The following is a 20,830-nucleotide window of genomic DNA, read 5'->3' as shown; positions in this document are numbered from 1 at the left end:
TAAACCAGTTGACTCAATCTTATTGTAATAGACGAATTTCCAAAATGAACACATTCATTTTCTTACAAATGGGAATTTTCATATTATGAGTTAATAAAATTTCCTCCTCTGTTAGTTCATTCTGAATTAACAGTTTTAAACAAAAGGAATGGCTGACACTTGAAAATGGTCATGTACAATTAAACAACAACCTAAACTTTTACATTACTCAGTGCTCTGCTGGAAACATCCTATTGAAACAATTTGCTGTAGCATTATGCAACAGATCGCCCCTCCAGCTGTGACATTGCTTGAGTGAAGAAAACCAAAATATGCTCTTTCTTACCAACTCAATTTTTCTATCATTAGGATTAATAAAAGCCAATTATAGTAAAAATCGCAGAAATTGGAGATTAATTCCAAAGCATCTTTGCTGCAAATGGAGTATAATAAATGTAAGATACTATCTCCAGTTCACACGTGATATGACAATAAAGCTTTTGTTTAATCTACAGTGGTAGACATACAAAAACCTAAAAATTACACCAAATTTTAAATATTTAATTTTTAAAACATTTATATAAATTTCTTGATAGTTTTACTAGCTAACCATTATTTGAGATTAATATGAGTCACAAGCTGTTAAATATTTATTTATTTACCATCCAGAAAGTTTATCCATTTATAGTCAGTACAATTAAATATTACTACTTCATGAAATCCTTACCCACAGTCACAGGTTTAGCAGTTAAATGCTGCTGAAACATAAATTCCTTTCATTCTTTGAATCATTTAGACTCTAAAATATTCTAAACACACTATTTGGGAGACTTTCATAACACTGAGTGAGTTCTGAATTGCCATTATGATGAAGTAGTATTTCAAAAGTAACACCACTCACTCTAAAAAGCAGCGTTCTTCACATCTTTTATTTCTTGAAAACTAAAATTAATTATAACATTAACCATGAAGTTAATTTCTTATACATAGTCCTTGTACCTTGTGTCACGTGTATAAAAAGCAGTGATTTGAGTAAGAATCTCCAAGGAAGCATAAACCTAACAGATAATATTAAGCCAAAAATATTACAATAGTGCCATTCAGATCTAATAATCTGAAAGATGATGTAAGCTGAAGGCCTTCAGCTCCTCATCTCAGTATTTTGCAGAAACACGTTCCTGCATCCTGCTAATATCAGCAGCTTTTGCAAAGCAGAGAAATATGATGCATCACCCCTAATGAAGTGTGCAGCCTTTAAAACACCAGTGAGAGAAATAACCTGTCAGAACTATTGAGTACGTTCAGTACCTTTTAAAGAGATAGGAAAAGAAAAAGTATATTCTGGTTCTAATAAATCAGGGGGCTACTTTTTTTTTCTTTTTGCAAATACATAGCAAACACTCTTTATAACAGAGCTTGTTCCCTCTTTCCCAAGAAACAAGTTGATTTTCATTTTGAGTAAAAGCCATCCCTTAAACAAAATTTGAAAGCATTATGAGTATGGCAACCTTTGAGTTCTGAAGCATCAAACAGAAAATGATTTTTAGTTTGTTTATCTTTTTAAATGCAAGATTATATAAACAGAATTATTACTCATTCCTTGCATTTAATCACTTGGCATTCACTAGGACTGTAGGTGATGTTACGAATTTTTCCTTTTCTACAGGCTGCAGTTCCTGTTGTCCTGTAACAGCTTATTACAGCTCATGCATCTCAAGCGACATCTTTCTCCTGTCCACTTCTTGCGTTTTTAGAATGCTGATGAAAATATAAGCAGACAAGTGTAGAATTAATTCATAACTTCAGTACTGACAATTCCTTTTCTGAATTTTTAAAGAAGTATTTTGGAGCTTCATTTTCAAACCTCTCACAATGACTAAGTATCTGGCAGAATATTTAAGTATGCACTGTGTCGTGCTTGTATTACACTTTGTCATGCCTTCCAGCTTTAAACAATGAGAGCTAAAAGAACTTTGTCATCAACCTTTTTATCATTACACACAAACACACGTACACACATGCACACAAAGCATTTGACAGGCATTAATTGTCTTCACAATAACCTTCATACTAATACTGCCCTTAAAGGCAATACTAACCATTGTGTACCATATCATCAGGTGGCACAAACTGTAAGATCCCATGAAATCACTGAAACCAAAACACTGGGCAAATGTTCCTTGATAGGAAAAGTAAAAAGTAATACAAAAACGTTTCTCTCCAGGACTTAAAACATGACAGGTTGAAAGATATGAAGCTAATATCATTCGACGACTTAACTAACCATCCTTTATTGTTATTCAGTTGTGTATTTAAGTCCCCAGCTGGATCACAATAGAAGAAGTTACTTGAAGTACACCTGAGCCAAAGAGCCAATCCAGCCAAGCAACTATTAACTCTCCTCTATCTTTGGCACATTGATCATATCTTCTTTTAAAAGAATGAAAGAAAAGTTGAGTTGTCCAAAACACACTGAAAGCTTGAACAAACCAAACTTGGGACAATCTTGCTTTCTCAGAGCAGATAAACAAGCAGAAGGTTCAGAGTCAAAAGCGCTGTGCAGAAATATCTCCTATCAGTATTCCTATGTTTAGATAAAGCTCTCAAGCTAACCATCCCTGGCTGCAGTTGTCCTGTTGTCAAAAGAAAATGCAGCCTTCAAAAGGGACCAACGAAGCTAAGAGGTAAGCAGACTGGCAAGCTGTAAGCACACTTGAGAAAAATCAAGCGTCAAGATAATCTCTATTTTTCTCCCCATCCCACCCTTGCGGCTGAGTTTAGTTTCAGCCAACTCATGTCCTCGCATCCTGGCTGCTCCCCCTCCCCATCCCCTACTTCCACCCAAAACTATGATATTCGAGACTTGAACCCAAGTGCTGCAGTTACCCACTCTTTTGACCCAAGTATAGAAATGAGATTGGTTTTACAAGTTGGGGTGGTCTCAGACACATTTTGAGATCTCAGACCTTGGGCACCAGACTTTGGTAATCATGGTAATTCTGAGCAGACTATGCTGAGTTTTGTCTCACTGTCACAAGCAAAAAAGATGAAAGTGAAGAAGATCTGCAGCTGCTCCTTAATGCCCTGGCTGAGAGGCAGATGACACTTAACATGCTATTACAGAAAACCCTTATCTCGCCTTCAATACGGCTCACACCACACAACCTTAAAGAAAATAAAGACGCAGCCCATCAACAGTCTCTTCTTCATAACACAGCCTGGGCCATCCTCAAAAAGCAGACCAAACCTTCAACCTGTCCCCATCCCCAGGGAGGTGCCCAATGCCTGGGGCTGCCCTGGTGTCCCCCATCCTGCCCTGCTCCTTGCCACCCCAGGGAGCCCCTGCTGCTTCTGGCACCCAGCTTCCTGTCCTTTCTTCAAACTGCACGGTTGCCAACAGGAAAGCCAGAAGATTTTATGAGACAAAAGAAGTTCCCATGCCTGATGTGCTCTTCCAGAGCACAAATGGTGCTACAAATGATTGCTTTTTGCGACTGACCAAACCCACATTTTCTTTTTATCTTATTCCTTACCTGGGATGAAAAATTTTAGCCTCAACACTTAAGGTCTGGCTAAGTTACAAGCAGTTGAGAACTGAATCTTACGTCACATGGCCTTAATCATAAGCAGCATTGTGATGTCTGTTCAGAATAAACAATACGCTTGTGGTCATGCAAGAAACCCCACGATGAACTGCAGAAACCAAATTCTCTAACTCCCCTGCTCTACCAGAGACACTTCTAACTCAATTAGTCTTAACGATTATTTAAAACTACGAAAAACAGTGAGTGCCTGACACAGAAGATCATACGCTCCCTCAGCTGCATTTGTTGAAGCTTTCATCATGCAACAGGACTAATTCATTCTATGGAAGGCTTTTTCTTTCATGTTTTAAAATGTAGTGATTTGAAACTGTGCCAGTGCAAGCAGAAAGGAGAGGCAGATTTTATATTATGAAATAAGCACCCATTATTATTTGGCACATGCAAATTTTTGCTGCTGGTCATTGTCTGATTAAAGATCACAGGAAAATTTCCTAGTTAAGTACACTCCGTTTTACTGATTTGAAAATAGCATTATAGACCAAATATTACTGAAGCTGGTTTGGGATAGGAAATAGATGACTAGTAACAGTGTAGAGACCCTTTAATGTTATGGTTTTTGTATAACTCTGCCCCCAGCCTTACTTAGGGGACACTTACCTGTTTTTCATAGAAATGTCTACTGACTCCTCTCAAGTCACCTTCTCCCCTAACTTGAAAGTTTGGGGCTGTTCTGAGTCATGTCAGCCCTCTGCCCAAAGACAGGTTAATGTCAGAAAGCCAGAAGCTGCTGTCAATGTGACAAGAAGTGAGGTTCCCTCAAATGCCCCAGCAGCAGCCTGCCAAGCACGGCACCGCACTCGCGCCCTCTGCGCGTTAAGTCACGATGCACTGCTGCCAGGAGGGTGAAGCAAAAGAAGCTCGAGGGAAGGGACAAGGTTGGAGGTAGAAGTGGGAAAAGGAGATGGCTCTCTTGAAAGTAACTCCCTTAGAGAAGTTCTCACCTAGGGAACCCCTAAAGAAAGGGTTAATAAGAGCTTGATCACCAAAGGAGCTTATGAGTATTTTACACAAACTGCATCATCTCACCTATTGAGAGATCTCTTGGTTTTCAGCTATGACTGTATTACAGCTGAAACACTGAGACAAGGCTTCGGGTAACAGGTGGTTAAAAAGAAACAAAAATCAAACAGAAAAACTGAACAGGCGCGCAGTAAAAGAGCTATCTAAAATACCGTTGTTGACAAAGAACCGGGAAGACTTTGCAATTTATGCAATCAATGGACCTCTGCTGATGCTGCCAGCTGAACACTTACCTTAATAGATCTTTGCAATTGATAAAAGTTGTCTTTAAGTCCTTCCCAAAGAGCCTGTCCCCCAAATCTAAGCAAGAGCATGCCTGAATGAAAAATACCTCAAGAATTTCTGATGAGAGGCATTCTCAGAGAAGCTACTGAGAAAATCCCTGTTAGCGTGGAAACAGTAACGCTCAGCCAGACAGAGCAGGGTGCTGACAGGCAGATTGCTCAGGGAGCCAGAGGAAAAGGGGGAGTGGAAGCAATCTCTTATCATTTCCCAAACTTAAAAAAAAGAGAGAAAAACTTAGACCTGCGAAACCTTAGTCATTTCAAAATGTGACGGAGAAACGCATTCTCCAGGGTGGCAGGCTTTAAATTAACATATTCACAGCACAAAATCGTCTCTGCTCAGCAGCTCTTTGAACGCAGCACTGAAGATAACCAACATGCCCAGTGCAGTTGGCATTCAGAAACCAGGCAATCATGCAAGTATGGGTACCTAGCCAGTAGAGCTATTTTACACCATCTTTAAATCAAACCCAGAGTAATAGCACCAATGAAAAAAACCATAACTGCACAGCTAATTATTGCTGGCTGCAGCTGACTGTGACAAGCAGGTTGTGAGACAATAGTTCCCTTTTAATTGAATAGTCAGAGCGACAAGACTGAAATATTCTTATATTCAAAAAGTATCAGCAATCAAACACCACCTGCTGTTCTCACATTGTATTCACATGTGTGCTAAGCAAGCACAATGGCTGTCACTTTGAATTACTAGGTTTGAACATCTTCATACACAAAGTACTGAACAAGGAGAAGTGGTGTCAGATCCCTGAGTTTCAGAAACCACCAGGCTGATTTTTCAGAAGTATTTACTCCAAACTCTGAAGGCTTCTTCACGCTTCCTCAGCTGTTGCACATACAAATGCAAACATCAATTCTGCCTTCTGTATGCACATACAAAAATTACTGAAGTGGCCAGATCAGTGTCAGTCACATAAAAACTGTGCTACACATTTCAAAGATATTTGAATAAAATACGTTCTTAACATTTCCTCATTACAAGAAACTTAGCTTCAAAGATGCAGCCTGCCTCACTTTCTTGAAGTTAAATTCAGTGGTTCACTGTATGCAGAGGTCCGCACAACCAGGGACTCAGACTGCGACTCCAGAAGCTCATGTTCTGCAGAACCCAAATCCAAACAATATCCTTTCCCCTCCTGTGCAACACACGTCTCCATTTTTTCTTTCAGTGGACAATTGAGTTTGTCCAACTGTCCTCCAGTTTGTGTAGAATAGAGAATAAAGGTTAAGATTTGGTTTTTGTCTGAAAACACTTAAAGCAGTCAGCAGGCACCCAGAGTAATATCCCCCAGCAAGCAAAATCTTCTCTCAGCATTCACAACTGGATTTATTTTGGTTTTTTCAGAGGAAGAGAGCAATGTCAGAAAAGCGACATAGAAAGTGCTACTTCCTGCCGGTTAAGCACATATTAAATGCCTTGAAGGGAGAAGATGTTAAGTACAGACAACAACCCTTCTGTTGCTTGGTGCTCACCTGGTGACTTCTGCAGCAGATGCTGAGCAGCCTCCAGCCTCTGCTTCTCAACAGGGAGTATATAAATCTGTAAGTATGGTCTGCCCTCTCTACTGAAAGCACAAGCCTGCATCCCTTCTGCTCCGACATGAGCTAGTTACTTCTGGAAATCAGCAGTGTCTCCTCCTTAAACCGAGGAGCTGTAGTGCTGTCATACTGAAATCAGGGCCTACATCTTAAGTTCATAAGTGTGAGAGACTGCCATGCAGTCAATGATGAGGTAATGGAAACACCTTCTCCTCTGCAGCTCTGGGGAAACCTTTGCTGGCTCCACATTTCACGCCTTAGATCTGTTTCCATAAAAAGCCAATCTCTTGGTGGCAGAAGAAACCCTTTGGTATGTGATGGAAGTTCAAAATTCACATCATGTAGCTTGATGCTGCCTTCTATTTCTAATTATAGATTGAATAGGACAAAACCTTCACAATAACCATAGAAAAGTGGTATCAGGTCAAGACACATGCTTTGAAGAAAGTACTTGACAGATGAGAATTAATGTCCACAGCAAGCCTACCTCAGAAGAGGCAGGTTTGAGCTGAATGTTTGAGTACAGAAAAAATACCAGCAGAAGTATCTTCAGGCCTTTTCAGAGCATAACAAACCTAGCTGAATCAGCTGCGCTCCTGCAAGTCACTGCAGTGTACTGACCAGGCATAAAGTTGCTAAACTTTATTAGAATTAAACTTATCCAGTGGGATCCTGCATCTTTTCAAAGGCTACCTGTGTTTAAGTCTCTCAAACCTGAAAACAAAGACATCGACAACAAAACAAGCCTTTGAAAGCTAAAACGTATACCATGAGCATACACAGTACCTTAAAATTATTTTTCAAAAATTCTGTCAAATATTCTCCCAATCTCCCCTGAAGCTAGCAACCACCACCCTCAAATACTCTCATTAAACCAGAGAGGTAAGTTGGCAGATTCCCCCTTCTCCCGAGTTAAGCGTCTACCACCACCAGCAGCAACCCTGGGTACTGCCAGACCTGGGAGGCGCAGGAGGACAGCCAAACAGGCTGATGCACAGCCAGCATGCCCTTTGTCACCTTCTTTTCCACTGCTAAGGACCATGCGCTGTACATAAGGTCATTGTGGAAGGTTTATCTTTTACTGACTTACCTTTTACAAAAGGTATTTTTTGGGCAAGGGTGGGGGCTGGACATTTTTGGTGAATCAGGAATGGATTATAAAATGTAAAATCAGTATCCAAGCATCTCTCAGGTACTTCTGTTTGCTATGCCCAATCTCAGCACAAGCTTTAACACAAGGGGGGAGAAGGTGATGGCCTTTGTCCTTTGTGACAAGGGGGAAAAAACCCAGCAAAAGGTGGTGATTTTAATAGCCTAATTCTGGTACAAACTGCCAAACCTCAGAGCATGCAGACTTTCTGCTGAAGAACAACAGGAGAGTAAGAATCAGCAATAGAAACAGAAGATTGCTCTTTCGTCCCTCACCTTTTATATATCTTGCTTTGTCTCTGGGAAAGCTGGGTCAGACTCCATCCAACAACAGGGCAGTGAGCTCAGCCGTAGCCCCTGTCAACTACCTATTTTTATTTTCGCTCTCTCCCCTCACCACTCCCAACCAAGAAAGGAAAGTTATTACCTTCTTTAAACTTTGGCCAGCTGACAAATAAGGATGTATTTCAGAAGAAGGCCAGGAGTGGGAAGGGAGAGAAAAAACACAGAACAAACCATTTGGGGCCACAGGATACAGTTAAGGCAAAAGCTATATTCAATATTTCACATTCGAAATGTTTCCATTCTTTAAAATAATTTAAAATCTTTTTAACCTCCTGTCCTAGAAACTCAGACAAGCTGCAGCATAAGAAAGCAGACCAAGCCTATACCTTGGCTATTTAAGGTTGCAGAGCAAGAGGATCCTGTTAACACTTATAATTCTTAGCCCCTTTATTCTGTTAATGTTTCTTTTCTTCTCTGACTCCTTAGCAATGACTGTGCTGGCTACTGTTCACAATGGCCACATAGTCCCTCTCCACTGCCCTGCACCTTTGCATTGACTTTCCTTTTGCTTCTTTGAAACGACTGAGCAAGCAAGGACAGAAAAGAAACTTCTCTGCATTTAATAGCACTATGCAGTTCCTGTAAGTCCACCCTTTCAGTGTCTCTTTTTTGTTGTTTTGAATCCAGATGCTGCTGACTCTCGTCTCAGCTGCACCCATGGCTCGTCTGTATCTGCCATGACGCCTGCCTGGCTCCTGCCAGCGTGTTACCCCTACTGGAAATCTTCCCCATGCAGATCCCACCTTCACCTCAGTCATCCTTGATCAAGTGACCTTGGAGGCCTGCTAGGAGGACATGAGAGGATGCAAGAAGTAATACTGGGGATACAGTCCTGACCTTAACAAGTGACCCAATGTGTGGGAGAATTTGCCTTGGCATAGCCACCTGCACTTGGAGAACACAAAGTGGGGAAATGCCCTGCTCTTCCCAACCAGCTGTCCTCGCTTGAATGAGAGCCATGACTCTGAATGGAGAACTGAGCGTTAAAATGTGAGCTATCCTCCATGCGTTACATGTCAGAGGGGAGAATTTCAACAGGAGATGGGGGGGCAAGATTTGCAGACCCTCTCTGCCTCGTTCCCATGACCCCCCTCCTTCTATGATACATTGCGCTCTCTAGCCCCTGATTTTGGCCTAAGAAGGATAAATGATCATGTCAAGATCGGGAAAATGTGAAAAGGGAAGGGAAGCTCATACAGTGCAAGAGTGAGAACTCTTATTTTAGTCTGACATATCATCTCCATCACTCCACCCCCCGCCCCATCCTTCCACCGCTGAAGTCCTTCCTTCCCTTTCCCCAATCGTTTGCTATATTTATTACATGCCAAGTCTTCTCTCTCTTCTCTTCACTCCTAATTTGAATAGCTATAAGCATTGGTAGGTCACTTAGGAATTAAAAAAAGTTTTAAACAAAACAAAGAGAACCATCACGGATCCCTGATGCAAGTTTCTGAAAGGCAATCGAAGTCAACTTATCATGTTTTGAACACCGGAAAAAGTCACCCTTAAAAGAAAAAGCACTGTTTGGTACAGCTGCAGCAGAGCAGGTGCTGTACTAAATACCTCATACCGTTTTGTGGCATGTTTTATCAATACTTGCATTTCTAAGCATCATTTCTCACATATTTCTTGTTCCTACACATAATACTCACTCTTCCCAGTTCTTTATCTTCAAGTGCCAGCACCCCGGTGCTTTCTGTGAAGAGTTTTACTTTGACAACAGGCCGAGGGTGAGTAGTGGTGAAATCCCCTTGAGTTCCCCATCTGCAATAAATAAAAGAACAGGATTTAACTGGAGCAGAGGACAGGCCTGACACTGATAGGACTGTAATCTTTTGTACAGAATATTTATTAATGCACTCCTAGAACTTAATTTCCAAACTTTTGAGGGGAGAGGGCGTGGAAGTACATTTTTGAGCATCCAAGATTAAATATGTACATGGGAAAACTGGCTTTTCTCTGTGATAAGACAAATTGGGGGTTTTCTATAGGACTTTTGTCATCACAAATCAGTAATAAATTTTTTAATGGCAAAACCTAAAGGACTGAAATTAATCCTCATAGAGGAAAAAAGAACCAAACAAGAAAGCAAAAGAGGAGGAGGAAGGGGTAAAGGGAGAAAGGGGGAAAGGGAAGAGAAATCTTTTTTCTATTAAATATATTATTAGGTTCACTATCTTGTGCATACAAGTCAAATTAATGCAGCAGAGAATCATAAAATCATAGAATCATAGAATGGTTTGGGTTGGAAGGGACCTTAAAGATCATCTAGTGCCAACCCCCTTGCCATGGGCTGGGACACCTTCCACTAGACCAGGTTGCTCAAAGCCCCAACCAACCTGGCCTTGAACACTTCCAGGGACAGGGCAATGTCTCAATTCTAAAAAAAAATCATTACCTGTTTAACTTTAGGTGGACGAACTATGCAGAAAGTAAGCGACTTGAACAGAGAAAACTTTATGTTTCATGAGATGTTATAACTTAGCATAAGCACATAGGAAAAATGTAAACACAAATGCAAAAACTGGAAAAAATTGTTATTTATCAGAGTGACTATAGCTCTGCAAGATAATTACTGCTACATGGCTTCATGCTTTAAGAGGAGCTAAACTAGGCAAACAAACTTCTAGCTCTTAATCTCTTATCTCAGTTAAGACACTTGGTTTGTCAGCCTTTTCCCCCCACTGTGTGCCCGTGGTACAAAAAAAGGAAAGTTATACGAATTAGATTGTAACTTCCTCGACAAGCTATTCCATTTTCCTGAACAATTGCATGGTACTCATTGCATTGACGATACTGATTCTGATTATGCTACTAGGCACAAACAAAATGCAAAAAGTAAGCACAGCTCCAGTTTCTCTTCATTTTTTCCACTACTTGAGACATTACAATTAGCAGAAACTAAAGAAATAAAGAAAATAAGTGACCTTAAGAGTATGCTCTATAAAAGGATGTATTACACAAGCTAAAAACTTAGAGGGCCTCATTTACAAAAAGCAGTATTTTCATTTTATGTTCAAGAATAATTTACATGGACTCTCCATTGTTGGAAAATGAACATACAGTAGTAATCCTTCAGCAAAGGGATCTAATAGGTAAAAGAAAATCCTTCAACTAACATGAGTTACAGGCTTCAAGAGAAAGTCTAGAAAGTAATATGCAACCAAAACCAAAAAGTTTTAAGAAAGCCGTGGTTCTGCGTAAACCAGTCCTACACGTGGCTGAACACATGCCAGACTACGAAAGCGACGTTCACTGAAAATTAACCGAATCTTACATCACATTCTGTCGTCTTTGCTTTGTCTGGATTAGATAAATGCGTGCTCTCTCTGTTTGTGGTGGACATAACCTTAGCCTCAGCTAAAGTGGTAATTGAAACAGGGACTCTGACGAGAAATTACCTTCCTGAGAGGAAGAAAGTCTGTTTTGTGATCTGATGATAGATGCTGCAGTTGCAGGACAAGACAATGCCTAGCACTGCTGCTCTTCCCAGCAGCGGTCCCAGGGGTAGGTTTTGTTGCAATACAGAAATGAGATTTCCAAGATGAAAGCATCTTCATAAAAGATGAGATAGTTGTATCTTCAGTCTCCCCCCTGAGATCCCAGGAAGAGTGCTGCCTTGCAATCGCAAACATAATCTCAGCATTTTGTTAGTTGCACTCTGACTCTCTTGGGCACCAGGAAAATTTGTCCCTGAGCTTCCAGAAGCCTTGAACTGTGCACATGGCAATGGATAGGACCACCCAAATAACCAAAAGAAACTCCTATTAAGATAACAAAATAAAACAAAGATCTAGTGCCAGCATTTACTCACAGACAGAAGAAAAGAAATCAGAAGAAGTCACGCTGACTAAAGGGAAGAGAAGAGACCCAGTCTGTTCAAGAAGAGAGCACCACCAGGGGCTGCAGCTGAGCAGCAGGTACACGCTATGGCATGTGCTGGGGTCTGGGCACCCCAGCATCTGGCTCCAGGACCTCCCCAGAAAGTGGTATAGTTTCCTCTAGAGACACATACCCAGGCTCCATTTCTGCAGGTCATAGCAGGGAGGGATGGGGCACACGTGAGCCTTGCCCACGTAGCCTGGCAGAATTTGCTTCTTCTCTAATTTAGATGCACAATGAGAGACTGATGTGGATGAGACTAACACTGGGTCATCCACCTGTTGTTGGCACTATTGTAGTACTGGAAATCATCTTTAACATCAGATCTGAACACTATCCTTGACCGACATCTTTCTCCCACCCCTTTTTTCATCTGCAGTGGTAAGCGAAAATTCCAGCTGAAAAGCAACGGTCTGAATCTATTCCTAAAGCCTAATGTTCATGTTGGAAACATTCCATGCCTTGATCTTCACGCTCCTTGCTGATCAGGACTTCAGCTAACTCTCATAGCCTCTTAAGACCCTGTCTTTGGAAGTGAATTATCTGGTAGAGCAGATGGTCACAGATTTTACTGCCTAGACTTTAACATCATTCCTCATGAAAGAGCACGTGAGGAATCGTGTTCTGTTAGAAAAGGCAAATCCACGATTGTATTCTTTAGCATTACACTTACTTGTGGACATCTGAGATTCCTCTCAGCTGCCAATATCACAGCAAACTACACAAGGCTCATAGCTTATCTTCCTTATTATTCCTTGTGGATTACTAGAACGCAAGCTCTGTTTCTTTGGAGTTTTGTGTTGTCGCAGAGATATCCTTCCTCCTACCATTTGGTATCAGAATTTGGGAGAAAGCAGGCAAAAATAGAAGTGGTATCATGTTCGTTTTAGTTCGCTTCTTCCAAGAACGAACATGCATATGAGAGACCCAATAACCCAGACAGAAGTTGAGTTTATCTATATGCTGTACATTTAAAAACACATTATTATGTTATTACGCATGCTATTAATGCATCAGGCATTAACTGAAGCGGAAGTCAGAAATTACAGCGTAACCAAAACATATAATATTGAACTCCCAGCTGTAAGCTAACCCTATGAACATTGCTGCTAATAACAATTTGCAATTTTCAATTTTCTGTTTTGTCAGTATAAAATTAAGTGTAGTAATCAGAATGGCCTTACTGTCTGTATTTTGCACTGTTAGCACCCACTAATAAACTTTTGTCTTGTTAAAAATAAAATTCTCAGCTGTAAAGATTGTGCCGTGAATATAACAAGATACCGGGCACTCAATATTTATTAAGAGTGATCCAAAACAAGGCAAAGACTGAGTGAAGCATGCAGGTGTACATAAGCTAGCCCATTTTGAAATACACTTTACTGTTCTGAAATCAAATTTTATTGGTGCTCAAGATCTGAAAGCTTTCAACTTTTTTTTTTCCTGGCTATTTCTTTTATGACACCTGGTCATACTCCATTCCACAAATTAACTATTTGTTTATTCTTCCTGTTTATGAATAAACTTAATTTTAACCAAATTTCATTGAAAAGGATATCGCACTTTCAGCTTCTTTTTCTGAGAGGATAAAAAGAGATATCAGACTTTCAGTGTACAGATCATCTTCAAATTACATATAACATAATTGCGAACAATAACTTTGGAGAAGCTACTGTCCCATCATCATCTGTGACTGAGAACTGTGCAAGTAAATTGCATCAATCCTATATATAATGCCAAGATCATAAATACAGCCTTCTTAGCCAATAAATATGAATTTACTGAATCACTTGTTATTTCCACTGTAAAATTCTGGCAAATTTCTCCATGCTTTTGGCTATTTATTCTATAGCTACATGTCTGTTCAAGGAGCTGTTAAGTTTAATGGTGAAAAATAGATTAGGAGGATACCTAATAATTCATGGAATCAATACCCAAACAGTATTTATCATGATGCAAATCTTGATCACCATTACTGTAATTTCTTATTTCAATTTATAGATTTTATGTGCTAATATAATTACATCCACTTCGTTTCTCAAAAATGTAACATTTTTCTTCCAAAACACATTTGTCTTCTGTCAAATGCATTTATTAATACCTATTGAAATGCTAATATTTCCTGTTCTCACTTCTGCTTAATCTCATTGGAGTAGCTGTAGTGGAACATTTCCTTTAAATTTAAAAGCTAAGCTGCTAGGCATACACCAGACAAATTTGTATTTTTCTTTTAAGGTTGGGGTTGCACCTTGATATTTTCCTGGAGAAAATACAGTACTTCTCAGAAACATCTTTCTGATCCACAGATTAAAAAAAGTCAACCACCATACAAAGGATTGTTCGTATTATTCGTAAGACAGAATAACTTTTTAGTTTTTTAATTTAACAACTTTTTGACTGTTTTTAAACAGGAACTAACAATGTGGCCTCCAAAATTTGAGCACTGACTAAAGAAAAGTTACTTTTCTTTACATTTTAACTTTCAACAGCAACAACAGTGAAATATTTTCTGCAAGAAAATAAATCCTACAGCTGACTTATACTTTTCACACAGGGGAGCAGGTGAACCTGTAGGTTGTAACTTGGTTTTCTGTGAAAACAGAAGGAAATGTGCCATTTTGGTCTCATTTGAGTCAAATTATATTGCAGATAATAAACTTAAAGCTTGCTCTGCTATGGAGATACTGAACTGTGGAAGGAAGAGTGAGAAGGAAGAACAGGCAAATTAATTCACCTGATTTCTGAAATTCCTATTTACAAAAGTATATCTTTAATAATTCTTAACATAATAGAAGAATTTAATGCTTTGTATTTGTAATAGCGTATGTTTTAACTATCAAACGTATGTAAGCAATGGAAACAGCAAATCAGCCACTTCCACACATTTGGAGGAGCCATCAATTTATGAATATCTATCCAATGATTTTTGCTAATGTGAACAATTTTGGTGCTGAATGTGTCTAGATGGGAATTGCAAAATTTTTGTCAAAATGTGTGGATCTCATGCAGTATTCGTATTAAGTTAAAAAATTCCCATTATTGTCTTTTTTTTTTTAATCTTGTGTCCTGGTTATCCCTTTTAACTCAGGATAGAGTTAAATTTCTTCCTAGTGCTGTGTTTTGGATTTAGTATAAGAAGAACGTTGAATACACACTGATGTTTTCAGTTGTTGCTAAGTGCCCTCCTAGTCAAGGACTTAGCTTCCCATGCTCTGCCAAGTGCACAAGAGGCTGGGAGGGAGCATAGCTGGGACAGCTGGCCCAGCTGGCCAACGGGCTATTCCATACCATATGATGTCATGCTCAGTATATAAATAAGAGAGTCCAGGAAGTAGTGATTGCTGTTTTGGGCATTGTTCAGCAAGTGGTGAGCAACTGCATTGTGCATCACTCATTTTGTATATTCTATCATTATTATTATTATTATTTTCCCTTCCTTTTCTGTTCTATTAAACTGTCTTTATCTCAATCCACGAATTTTACTTTTTTCCCCGATTCTCCAACCCCATCCCACTGCAGGGAGGGGAGTGAGCAAGCGGCTGTGTGGTGTTTGGCTGCCTGCTGGTTAAACCTCATCTTGCTAGAAAAGTAGTCAAAAGTAACAATACTTTCAGTGCTAAATGCTGCAGTGTCTCTCACTGCACTGTCAGCTGCAGCCTGTGTAGCATACTTAAGACCTCTAAAACCACCAACTTTAAGCCTTAAAAAAAAAAAAAGTCGTGTCTTTTTAGGCTCTCATTTTGCCACATTATTTTCCTTTGTATATATTTTTCTGCTTTCACCTACTCATTCTTTTTACTATAGTAACTGCAATGATTTGATGTTTGATCATCTTCAATCATAAGCCACAGTCTTTTCACCATATTTACACTGCTGTCAGAGGTACATGGGCTGATACCATAATTAATGACAGAGTCCTTTGCCAAAGTTGATTTCCCTTCACTGCAAAAGTAGTCACTACCAGCAAGGAGGTGGATGTTTATTTCAGGTAAAGATTTATCATTGTCTCACAGAACCCCGTCTAAGCAAATTTATTTTTCTACTTAATTTTGGAACACATTTCATATGCCAGAAACAGCAGCAAATTTCTCTCTCAGGTTTTCCACTCTAATCATGGTCTCTATTAGTCAAAACTTTTTCTTATGAGATCTTCAATCTCCAGTCTTACATGGGAGTGAATGTTATAAAATTTATCATTCTAAGCAAACATCTAGAAACTTCATTTTAGCACTATTTATTGGAACATTTTCTTTCTGACAAAATATCAAGTCTACGGAATTTTGCACCATCAGGACTTGATTTTCCTCAGCAATTCGGAAATCATCTCCTTTTTGCCTTTTTGAAACCAATACCAGAGTGTGTTGATCTCCTTGGTGCCTCCTTTTGCATCTTTCCAGGTTTGATTCTTGGTTTAAATCTACTGCATAAATCTACCTCAATAGATTTCTTCATACTTCATTAAACCACCTTAACAGGTCTTCTGGAAGAGTTTTGTTATTCCCTATCCATACAGGGATGTGCTACAGAGCTGGAATGAGCAGGAAGACCCAGTCTGTTAGACAGCTGACTGCTCCACAGGACTAAGAGATTTACCAGCACTTCATCTTTGCACATTTGGGACCTGGACTGGAAATACAATGCTCAGGTCTCCGTAACATCTCCGTGTCTCAACTGTTTCAAGAATCTATACCAACTTGTTTTTTTTGTTTAGAAACATACTTTAACTGTAGAAAACTAGGTATCTATAACCTTCAGGTTAGAAATCATACTTACAGTGCAAGTCATGAGATGAAAGGCCAGGAAGCAAAAAGATGAGACTCATAGCACCTCCCTGACACATCTGACTACATTGACACTTTAATCTAGTTCAAAACACTTTAAATCCAGGTTTGACAAATATTCTGTTGTTAGTGAAGTATTGTGTGAATGTGGAATTTATGAATTGTTGCATATTAGTAACTACACCTGCATATATACAGAGAGAGAGAGAGAGAAAATGTGAGACAGCAAGCAAGCTGCTGTACCAGCAGTGCAAATTACCCCACAGAAATCTGACAATAAATTTTTAATTTGACAAGGAGGGTCCAAACAAAATAGCCAAAAATAGAGTTAAATCAATACTTATCTGATTCTGGCTTTTTTACGGAGACTCCCAAAGAGAGTATTAGTTAGTACTAATTGCTGCTAATAATTGGAGAAATATCATAAGCATTTCCTTTTCTCTTATGAGCACAGAAATACCCATCCGTTTGGCAATGACTGACATGAGGATGCCACTCGAGAAATCATGGCCTTAATGCTAACAGTTGTCTCATACCACCCAAAGGCATGTTTATTTTCTGTCTTTTGCACACCTTACAAAATAATATGAATATTCCAGCTTCTCCCATTAATGAAAGTTTTCAAAAAAGGATGTTGAAATGTTACTGCAAAACTGACAGAAGTTTATTATGCAGCATCAAGGATTTAATAGGGTAATGATTATTCCTTATATGCAACATTACAGCCACTATTTTCTTCAATGTATATTTATGTATATATTCTCAATTACATCAGTGGGATCTGGAATTCAAGTTTGAAACCACAAGGGAAAGAGTTTGTATGTCTGTACCTTTCTATAATGCTTACAATGTGATTTAGGTTGCAAATATTTTTCTTGGAAAAAAAAAATTCTACATTTTCTTATTTCTTTATTTGAAAATGACTCATTTATTTTGATGGAAGTACAAGGAGCATAATTTCCTCCATCAGAGCAAGCACATTAAATTGCAGCTGAAACGCAATGCATAAAGAAGGTTCTAAACAAATCATAATGTCCTTTTACAGACAAGCCCCACGCTTAGGCTGACTAAACCGTGAGCTTGGCCAAGTATCTTGAAAAAAATTACTTGTAAAGAAAAGAGAAAATTGTGAATAGATTTTCTTTAAAATAAAAAAGTGTCTAATACAAACCAGAAAGGAAAACCAGAAGAGGGGTTCAATGCACAATAAGCAACTAAGTAAAACCACTCATTTAGGCTTTCTACGCTGAAAATGAGAAAAGTGCACTCTAACAATACAGAATGCTATTTGTCATCACAAACATAAAACAGTATGAATAAATTATTACTTAGTCTTGCTTTCCCATCTCACTTTCAATACAGGCAACCAAGACAAGTCAGGGTGAAGACTTTCAAGGGTACGTAACAAGACTGACACACTGCCAGGCGCTGGGAACCATTGCTACATATTGCGTGAAGAATTCATGAGAGGCATTAACTCCTGTTTCCCACCGAGTTTCAAACCCAGCTAGGGGCTGGTGATGGTCATTTATGCTCTCGAAATTTCTATATGCATATTCACTTCATTTTTGCCTTGAAGAAGATAATTATGAATCCATCATAACATTGTTAAAAGTTGCAAATCCTATTTATTTAATGTTATTTAGTACTTGTGTGACACTTTAAACCTTCAAAATGTTGTACAAATGTTGATAAACTGACAGCACTTTGATGAAGCAGACAGATATTGTCATATCAGTCTAAAGATGTGGAAAAACAAATCACAAAATAGACTGACTTATCTGAGCCTGCACAGTCTATCAGGGAAGACCGAGGAATCAAATGAGAAAATTTCAGTATTCCATCTGGCATCACACCACTTCTCTTTTATTCTGAAACCCCTTTTTCTCCTCTTTCTGACTCCTATTATTCTTATCAGCTGTCCTCCTACTCTCAATCTGCTGGTATTGCTTTCAAGCAGGCACATTAACCTGTAGACTTATACCTTATATGCTACATAGTTACTAAGAAATTTCAAGATCTATAAATTTTTTTTCTTCATCTGTTCAGTGGTCTATTCTGTATTCTAAAAGTACTGGACCTCTTGACACCTCCGAGGATCAATGCACATACTAACACAGCGACAGCAAAGAAGAGTCTGCCCATGGTGGGGTGAAAAACAGTTTTCTGACTGTCATGAGTATTTCAGATGTACAAAGTATTCTTAGTCTGAATAGGACACAAAAGCAAAAACTTCTTTCTTTTAAACCCTTTTCCTCAACCTTTCTCTTCACCCAAAACAACCAACCAAAACTAAATAAAACCATAAAATTTGTTCCAATTCAAACACTGTACCTAGTCAAATGTTTAGCAATTATTTTGAATGTATTATATTGCTTACAAAAAATATAAGCAAATTTTTGAAAGGTCTCTTCAAACCAAGATGCAAGAATGGTATATTCTGAAAATGTAAAACAGGACATTCTGATCATATCAAAATTTCAGAGAAATCCAAAGGAATTGTTTTCACATCAACTATTGCCCACAAACAATAATTCAATTTTCCAAAGATCAGGCAGGTGCAGACCACTTTGAATGACAAATTTCAAATCCACTCTACCAGAGTATTCCAGAAGGAGACTGGAGGTAAAATTTGAGGTAATCCTTCCCAAACCCATGTTTTTTTTGACAGACCACCATCCCTCTACGTGATACTTTATAGGCTGCCTTTGCCTTCACTTTGATCCAGCCAGAGACCATGTATGAGAGAGACTAGTATGAGGCCTAGCCTGATCCAAAACATTTTTCTTCTAAGCAGCATTTAATTGGCTTTGGCTCAACACCACACTATTTATAGCCAAACGCCTTCCAGTTTGAAGCTGGATCATACATCTATAGATGCTTTAGCGCAATGTTAGAGAATGCTTAATGTCTGTCTGCAAAATATCAGTCACGTTCGCTGTGGACCAGGTGGGAATGAGAATGGAAACAGATATATCATGTACATTAAGCAGCATGTAAACAGTCTTTCTCCAAGCCCTGATTGTTATAGTGAAAGGGATAACAGTGGGACATGCATCTTCAAGCCCCAAGATTTTCAAAATGCACTATGAAATAAAACTGGTATCGGTCTTGCAAGAGACATATAACGTCATCATACATTTTAAAAGACGACAGTCATCCCAAAACAGCTGTTCTTTCCAGCAGTGACGCTAGATGAGGAGAGTTAACATCCCGACTCTGAACAAAGAACCTATTAATTATGAAGCCCTCACCCCACCGGCTTTCTGCCTGGGGTCTAAGCACTGCAGCAGAAGGTGGTGCACCAAAGCCGCAGTCTTCAGAAGTGCAAACATCACACCAAGGCAGAAATCCTGGTTGCTTTCAGTCAATTATTAGCACGCTGAGCACAGAGGAGCAAGAAGAACAACCAGGATTTAGGCAGAACAATCAAAAAGATTAAGGTGAAGAAAATTAAAAAAAGATATGCCCTGGTGGCAGAAGGATTATGTTTATTGCTAACTATCCAAATAGAGTAGAGATTACAACCAACTTCAATTATCTCCTTCCTCCTCTCATCCCAATTTCTTCCATGCCATACTTGTCTTGATCTGACAAGTGAATATTCCCATCTAACAGTGGTGGTTTTCACAAGTCCCTTAGGTAGTTAGACTTATGAGAGAATATTTTGGGAGTTAATCATAGAATCACCATAAAATTTAGGCTGGAAGGAACCTCTGGAGGTTACCTAGTTCAAACTCTGCTCAGAGCAAGGCTAGTTAAAATCAGGCTGCTCAGGTTATTATCCAGTTGAGTTTCAAATTTCTTTTAATACTAAGAGCCTGTACGTAACTCATATTTCTTTGCAATGAGAGAGGTGAAAAATCTCTTAGATAATATAAAATAATAATCAATGAGACAACATAGCATAGAAACTTACTTATTTTAGAAATCCCATACCTTTTTCTTGTGGACATCATATTGCTTTTTATATTTGAGCTGATTAGGTATTATTTCCTTTCTTTAAAGAAGCAAGCAATTGATCAGGCACCAAGAATAACTGAATATAATCGTCATGTAAATTTTCAGCTGAATCCATGTTCCTTTTGTGAAACTGTTCCATCATTAATCCAGAACACGGGCTGGGATAAATGTGTATTTTTTTCTTCTCCATCTTTTCCTTTGCAGAACCAAGAAAACATCAGATAATTTCCTACCGGCAATTTCTTTTTCCCTCTTCACAGCTGGATAC

The 20,830-nt window shown here is 38.9% G+C and overlaps 1 protein-coding gene across 1 annotated transcript in view; it reads right to left on the bottom strand.

The window, feature by feature from the left end:
- Positions 1 to 20,830, bottom strand: part of CADPS2 (calcium dependent secretion activator 2) — a 331,334-nt gene that overhangs the window by 154,231 nt on the left and 156,273 nt on the right. The window contains exon 7 of the mRNA XM_075146854.1: positions 9,589 to 9,700. Coding sequence (XP_075002955.1) covers positions 9,589 to 9,700 — 112 coding nt within the window. The remainder of the gene's footprint in view (positions 1 to 9,588; positions 9,701 to 20,830) is intronic.

The sequence above is a fragment of the Calonectris borealis genome, chromosome 1, assembly GCF_964195595.1.
Source record: "Calonectris borealis chromosome 1, bCalBor7.hap1.2, whole genome shotgun sequence".
Classification (NCBI taxonomy): Eukaryota; Metazoa; Chordata; class Aves; order Procellariiformes; family Procellariidae; genus Calonectris; species Calonectris borealis.
Note: the sequence above shows the minus strand (reverse complement) of the source record. Positions and strands in the feature narration are given on the sequence as shown.